This window comes from Crocodylus porosus, unplaced genomic scaffold (assembly GCF_001723895.1).
Source record: "Crocodylus porosus isolate Cpor-Errol unplaced genomic scaffold, CroPor_comp1, whole genome shotgun sequence".
Taxonomy (NCBI): Eukaryota; Metazoa; Chordata; order Crocodylia; family Crocodylidae; genus Crocodylus; species Crocodylus porosus.
The window spans coordinates 7,249,005-7,256,550 of NW_017728951.1; the positions used below are offsets into that span (position 1 = coordinate 7,249,005).

A 7,546-nucleotide genomic window follows, 5' to 3' on the forward strand; every position below is an offset into this window, starting at 1 on the left:
ATGCTTTTGGTGAGCCGTGTTGGGATTACCTCCCTTTGGGTTTGGAGGATCATCTCCTTAAGGAGCGACCACTCTTCTTGGACACCTGGCTCCCCTCCCCTCCGGGACCTCAGTGCTTCCCCGACTATTCTCCTTAGCTCATTGAAGTCTGCCATCCTGAAATCTAGGGCTGCTGCCTTGATGTAGGCTTTTGCCACCTTGCGCTGGATGGTGAATTCCAGCAGGCGATGATCACTGTTGCCCAGGTGGTCGAGCACCCACAGCCCCCTCACCAGGTCATCGCCCATGGCCAGCACCAGGTCCAACAAGGCATCTTCTCTGGTGGGGCTGTGCAACTCCTGGGTTAGAGGGAGGTCCTGCATTCTGGCTAGGAACCTATGTGAGCAGTCAGACCTGGCTGACTGCTCTTCCCAGCACATGTCTGGAAAGTTCAGGTCACCCATGATGACCACGTCCTTTGACTTAACTACCTCCGTGAGCTGACCTAAGAATTCCTGGTCTAGCTCTTCTCCTTGGTTGGGTGGTCTGTAGTAGACCCCCACCGTTAAGTCTCTTTTCCCTCGACTGCCTTGTATTCTAACCCAGAGCACTTCAGCGTGCCCCTCCTCTGATTCTTTGCAATGTAAAGAATTAAAAGGTAGCCCAGAAAATGCACTTTCCTCACTTCTGCATATGAACCCTTGTTATGAAGTGGTAGCATATTGTTTAACTTACTTGAATATAGAGTGTGTTACATCGTTACATTTCATTGTATAATGACTTCTTGCACTTAAGCATTGGAATAGGTTACCCTGAGAGGCTGTGGAACCTCCATCCTCGGAAGCTTTTAAGAGCAGGTTAGACGGGTACTTGACTGAACTGGTTTAGCTAGGGAGCTGGGAGTTGGACTAAATGACTTGCTGAGGCCCCTTCTAGTCCTACTCATCTGTGAAGGAGATGCTAATAGCACCTCAATTTTTCTAGTGGTTTCCTAGAGAGATTGAACAGAAATGTGAGATTGGATGATGAATCCTTGGTGGACTTGACAGTTGAGACTGAGGGGTTAATGCTCATCCTGACACTTGGGATAGTTTAAAAATGACTGAAGTTATCTCTGAGCATTTTGCTAACTTCTGCCATGTCTCCATGATGAAATTAAAGGATTCCCTGGCTTCTGTTGAGTGTTATGGAAAGGCAATCAACAACATTGTAGATGCATAGTCTTTTTCCTTTTCTTAAAGGAAAAATCTATAGTAATAGTGTGCTTTGGAATAGCTGGAGATGTCATGTAGCAGCTACTATGCTGTAATAGCAGTATTTCTTTTTACTAGGCTGCCAGCATGCAAGACTTGGTTTTGCAAGGAACCTGTTTCTTCCCTCTGATCTTGGACAGGACGTCTAAAATTTCTATTTTTGTCTTGCATCTTCTGTCTACTTCACATATTTTGTGCAACTTAGTCATGAATGGAAGTCAGGAAAATAAGGTTATCAATGCATATATTAGAAATATATCTTCACTTACCTTCTTTACTGAGTCTAAACTATAGTATCTTTCCTTGCTACCTTTAACATCATGGCTAAGTACAGAGAGTCAAAATGCCTGAGGCTGAATCAATTCAATCCTCACAGGTTAGTCTAAATTGTGTAGACTGAACTGATAAGCAAGTGAACGGGCATTCACTTTTGATTCCAGAAATGCAGCCACATGCCTGCAGTGACCCAGGCCAAAAACCAGGAGGAAGCTAGAGAACACCTCTCTGCTCAGCTGGAGCAGCCAGTTTAGACCAGGCTAGCCCACCCACCCTGTGAGGGGCGGGTGTGGAGAAGGTGCAAAGCATCCTGGGTTTCAGCCATTTCGAAAGTGGTTTGTATGCACTGAACTTCTATTGTGTTACAGATTTGAACCAGTTTCCAGTCACTTAAATTGGTTTATGTGTAATTTCCATCCCTAGCCCATCAGACTTGGCTTGGAAGAGTTCTCACGTGGCTTGGAAGAGTCTGTCTTTGGCTGGATCTTTTTTCTCTGCTTTCTTCTTTTCTAATGGATCCCAGCATCAATCATTTCCCTCACTGCTTACCCCTTGATAACTTCCACTTAGGTTCTTTATGCTGATGACTTTAAAATTGACCTGCTGACTGTGCTATCATATGGTATTTAATAAGCACCAAATAATAAATGCAGATTTTGAGTAACCAAGCAGTTTAATTAGCCTGGATAGTGGTGGCCGAGTTTCATTATAGTGACATACAGAAGACTAAAATGTTGGCAGACAGAAGTGTTCCATGAACTTATTGTTCAGTTAAGTTGCTTATACTTGTACATGACAGCAGGCTTTGTTCCATCCCAACCACAGCGCTGTTACAAGCATTTGATATATTTTAACCTCTGAAGTTCCTGCTGTTATGACTATTGTGTATTTTTTTCATTGTGAAAGATAATTTTCAAATATTGAATTAATAATTGCTGTCATACTGACACAAAGGTGTGTTAACTGTACTTCTTCCTTAAGCCAAGCTTCCAGTAGTTAATGAATGATCTGGCTGAGGAAGAACCAGACCAAGAAAGAGAAAGTAAGGACAAAAATAAACTATCTCCCCCACCCTGCTGCTTATACTCTTATCCACCCCCTCCCTCTCATCTCCAGCTTACCATTATAGAAATATAAATTGGGCAAGAAGCTGATATTTTTAATTATGTTATTTTATAATACAGGATGCTGCATGGAAGGACAAGCTGTCAACTTCCATTTGCCACTGTAACAGGCACTTACGTAATAAAGTAATTAAGAGGCTAGTTAGGAAGAAGGTGAACAGGGGTCATGCTTGCTTGGTGCCAGTGCATTAATTATCGTATTTTATAAAGTACCCTACATTTTCAAAGCACTATCTCACCATTAACTTAATGCATTTCCATGGAACCTAATGAAAGAGTGGAACTATTATTATCCCAATTTACAGATGGGTTGTGAGGGGAGTAGATGAGACTGTCTCTGCAGGTGATGTAAATGACTTGCCCAAAGTGTGGGAAGGTTAAAATCCTGGAGTATCTCCTCTATACCACATGTACAGAGTAACTGTTAGAGCATGTTCCAGCCAAGTGCCTAAGAGTATATAAATATCTTGTTACACGGGTGAGATGTTAGCCTTATTTAGAGATGTAGCTGGTATCTCTTACCTCCTCCACTAACTTGCCATCACTCATGTAAAGGTTGAAGACACATCAGGGCAGGTGCATAAATTTGACTGAAGTATCAGCTCGAAGTCACCAGTGATTATGGAAATATGGAACATTGTTGGCCCCCAGCACTCAATACAAACCAGTCATGTACCAGAATACTGGTTCCTTCTCCTTCCCCTTTCTTGAAAAGGTACTGGTTTAGCCGTTGGTTCTCTCCCACTGTAGGAGAGAACAACTAAGGGCTAAAAAAAGGTGACAGTGGCTTCAAGAGCTGTTGCTGTCACTGGATAGTACATGGCCAGGACAGAATGAAGCAAGTACCCTCCAAAAAACTTTTTAGTTTTGGAGGCAGTAAGAGGAAGTGAAGGAGGAGGTAAACTATGGTTTGAGATAAACCTGGTTGAATGTAGTATATCAGACTTAACTGTTTTGGCTCAAACCAGTTTATGCAATGTATGTCCCAGACCCCTTGCTGGTTTAAGATAAACCAGACACCCCCAGCATGCTCTTGGGCTGGATGGGGCTATCTGCTCCACAACAGGGCTGGCCCCTCCCCTCTGCTCTCTAGTCAGAGCAGGGGCAGGGTATGCCCAGACACTGGCGTGCCATGGCTCCTGTGGCATATTTCTCTCTCCGCTCCCTCTCCCCCCTCTGGCAAATCTTGGGGACTGCAGCTGCTGTTTGCCAGCCCCAGCTGTACCTCCATGGCTTCCACCTCCCTTGGAAGCATATTTTGGCAACTCCTTGGCAACTTCTTTTGGCAACTTCTTTACAGTGAGGGTTGCCAAAGTATGGACTTTGCTTCCAAGGGAGGTGGTGCTGTCCTCTTCCTTGGAGGTATTTAAAAGGTGATTGGACAGACAAGTGGCTGGGCTCGGACTCGATGATCTAATAGGTCCCTTCCGACCCTAACATCTATGAAACTATGAAGAAAATAGAGATGGCAGGGGAGCCATGAGGGGCAAAAATGTGTAGCAGATGGGAAAAGGAATAATGCAGACAAGAGGACATGTCTAAAGATGATTGAAAGACTATAGGAATAACCACAACAAGAAGCAAGACAAATTGGTAACTTTTCAAGAACAAGTCTTTAGAAAGAGGACTACATGGCTGTTGGCCCACATAGAATGATTTGCAGAATTGGGACCTAGTTCTGTAATATCTACAGCACTTGGAAGAAATTTCAGTTTGCTGCAGGACAAACTCAACCTTTTCAAGCTCCCAGGGCTGATAGGTTGAGTTCTTACTCATAACAAACTTTATGGGCTTTGTTATGAGACCTTAAAAACGTATCAAGGTTTAGTCCTCTTTCATATAGGCAGCAATAAGCTGGGGACATATTAAACAAATTATTTTTGCTGTGAATCAACGGTCAAAATTACAGCCCCCATACTTTGGAAGCGTCCATGGCTAGAGGTGGTTGTAATTCAGTAGCATTCTTTTATGGATGTCATTTAACACAGCATTTTGGATTCCTGTGGAATGAAAGTTAATAGATTTACTTCATGTCAATGAAGGTGAGCTGTGAACTGTGTATTTTAACAGATGGAATCATTCCTGTCCAGGTAGATTTTGTGGAGGGAAGATGCCACAAATCAGATTTTTGTTCCTTGACCTTTGTGAATAAAGAAATGACGCATAGTACCCTCAAACAGGAATCATTATAAATAGAAATTCTGAAGTTTGAATGGAGGCCTACCTAGATGTTTTTAGCTCCTCTTTACACTTTTTGCATCATGCTGTTGGAAAACAACATCACAAAATGGGGAAGGGGTAAACCCTCTATCAGAGCAAGCAGAAGTTTCTTTTAACTTTTATTTTGGAGCTGCTGGAATGTACAGAATAAACAACCGCCTTCAGAAAATCATTGGCAGTATTAATTGCTTTATTAAAAAAGCTAAGGTTATAAGACTGTTAGCAATCTCAGACATTAAATTTTAACGAGTTTGAAATACTGAATCGTACAAAAGTAACTGTAGTTTCAAATTTAATGTATGCTACACCAGGCCACTATACTACCTGAGACATAGGATACATTTGTATTTAGGCAGGGGAGATAATGAATTCTTTCCAGCTACAGTTTTTCTTTACCTCTGCAATATTTTTTTTATCCCAATTGTCAGCAGACTTCATGGTTTTCTCATTTAAGTCACTGTATACAAACCAGCCTCTATTAAAGCAGAACAGAATTTTAGATAATAGCTTTAAGGCCACACAAACTACTGTTATTTTGTGAATTCAAAAATATATCTACAAATTCAAAAACTGCTCGTCTGCTAATTCATAACTTTTTTCTATAATGGTATACAGAATATAAAAAAAAGACTGTACCTGCCCCAAAAGGTTTATCTAGCTGTACAGTTTGTGTTTGTGTAAGCACGAAAGGCATACTGTTGGGATGTATCTGAACGTTGCACAGGTGCAATCTGTACTAAAGAAATGTGAAAATGTAGTGAGAAATGTATTTGAGAAAAACATTTCTCAAATATCAACACTGTGATCATCTATTAATACTTTAGGCAGGCCAATACAGAATTTTCTGAGATAGGAATGGGGAGTGGCCACAAGCATAAATCAAAGCTATGAATGTTTTTGGTGAAGTTACAAATACGTGTTAAGCATGAACCTGAGGAGGTTGAAGGACTTCCTTCCATTCCTTCTGGCATATACAAATTTCCCAACCTCCTTTGAGATCTGCTATACATAGTATAGCAATAGTCTTTAAGCCCACTAAAATACTTAAGTCGCACTTTCCAAAATCAAACTTGACAGATATGATTGCATATCAACACTGTGTGTGTTTTCATGTGTGAGGAATTTACATGAGACAATTTGCACAGTCAGGAACTGGCATTTGTGAGTAATTCTGTGCATATTAAAGTTCATAATTATTCATTTTGACTACTTAAGGGGGCCCATCTACACAAGACAATGTGCAGAAGACTAATTCTATTGCGCATTAGCATAGGGGCAAAGCCCATGGTAATGCGCAGTAGATTTAGTCTGAAGTGCAGTTGCATCACAAAAAAATATTTATCTGTGCTAACGTGCAGTAGCACGGATGGCATTGCATTAAGTTAGTACCTGCCATTACAGGTGCTAAACTTAATGCACCCTAATTCAAGTGCATTAATGAATGTGCAGATGCACCCCTTGTGTGCAAAAGTCTTGTAAGTCATGGTGAGAGCAGGACCTTTCTTAGGCAACCCATGAGACATCACCCCATTTAAATGTTTCAGCAGCAAGCTGGGCACTTGATAAAGTTTGTTTGTTCGTTGTTCCCAGCTGTCTGGTGACCATTTGAACGAGGCAGATTAACAAAAAATCCATAGAACAATACAGAAACATTGTTTTCCATTTTTTAAATAGATATAAAACAGTCACAGACATTTCTAACCCGGCATAATTATGAAACCAATAAAGCATCCCTTGGTGCTTATAACACATTTGGATGACTTTCCACTTTCCAGACTAAGAAGCCAGTCTTGTGTGTGGAACAGAAACCACTGAGCCACACAGCAAAAGATCAGAGCTGGAGGCAGACACGTTTACCACCCATGCATGCATCCTCCTTTGGGAGAGAGGGAAACTTGAAAGTTCATATACCAAAATTAATCCCAAAGGAGGGAGCCTTCTTCCAAGAAAAGGCAGCTGTTCCTGAACCAGCTCTTCCCAGGGCCTGAGAAACTCTTCCCCAGTGGAGGCAGTGCGAAGCAGCAGGGCTGTAGGACCCCGCGGTGCAGTGGGAAGAGGCAGGAGGACAATAATTTGTTCCATTGTAATGAGAACTGTAAATGTTGGCAATGGGCAGATTTCACAGGCCTGCCTTCCCTCGCTAACGGTCTTTAATGCCTCTCGCAAGCCAACACAGACAGTCTGCTCATTTATTGCAACAGTCAACAATTTTTTCTTGCCAGAAACCACCCCCCCCCCCCCAAAAAAAACCCAACCCAAAACAAACCCCCCAAACCAAACAACTTTTTATGAAAGCACAGCTCAGCTCATCAGCAGCCCATGCAGGAGGGGTTTTGGAGTTAACTGCATGCAGGAAATCTCTCACATCCTGAGTCCCAGCTCTCTCCTCTCTGTAACTGTATATTATGGTGCTGTTCTCCAGCCCCAGCTGATGAAAGTTTTGTCTCTTGCAGTCGGGGCTAAGATGTCAAAGCGTCTCCACGCAGAACAGCCGCGCTGCCCTCCGCCTCCTCTTCCTCACCCCCCAGCCCAGATATTCATGCTGCTCCTGAGCCTGAGCTGGCTCTTTTTAGCATCACCCAGGGCTCAAGGTAAGTCGACGGAGCGGTTTTTTTGTTTGCGTGGGGTTTTGCTGGGGTTTTCTTACCCCCCTTCCCGCCCTGCCCAAGCGCGGCGGCGGCAGCGGGTGGCCGG

General features: G+C 42.7%; 1 protein-coding gene across 5 annotated transcripts in view; it reads left to right on the forward strand.

Annotated features, from left to right (window-relative positions):
- Window positions 1–6,245: 6,245 nt before the first annotated feature.
- Window positions 6,246–7,546, forward strand: part of ADAM12 (ADAM metallopeptidase domain 12) — a 335,949-nt gene continuing 334,648 nt past the window's right edge. For 4 of the 5 annotated variants that reach the window (XM_019555701.1, XM_019555702.1, XM_019555705.1 and 1 more), the window contains exon 1: window positions 7,068–7,443. In XM_019555701.1, coding sequence (XP_019411246.1) covers window positions 7,200–7,443 — 244 coding nt within the window. In that variant the 5' untranslated portion in view covers window positions 7,068–7,199. The other variant, XM_019555704.1, reaches the window with a different exon arrangement.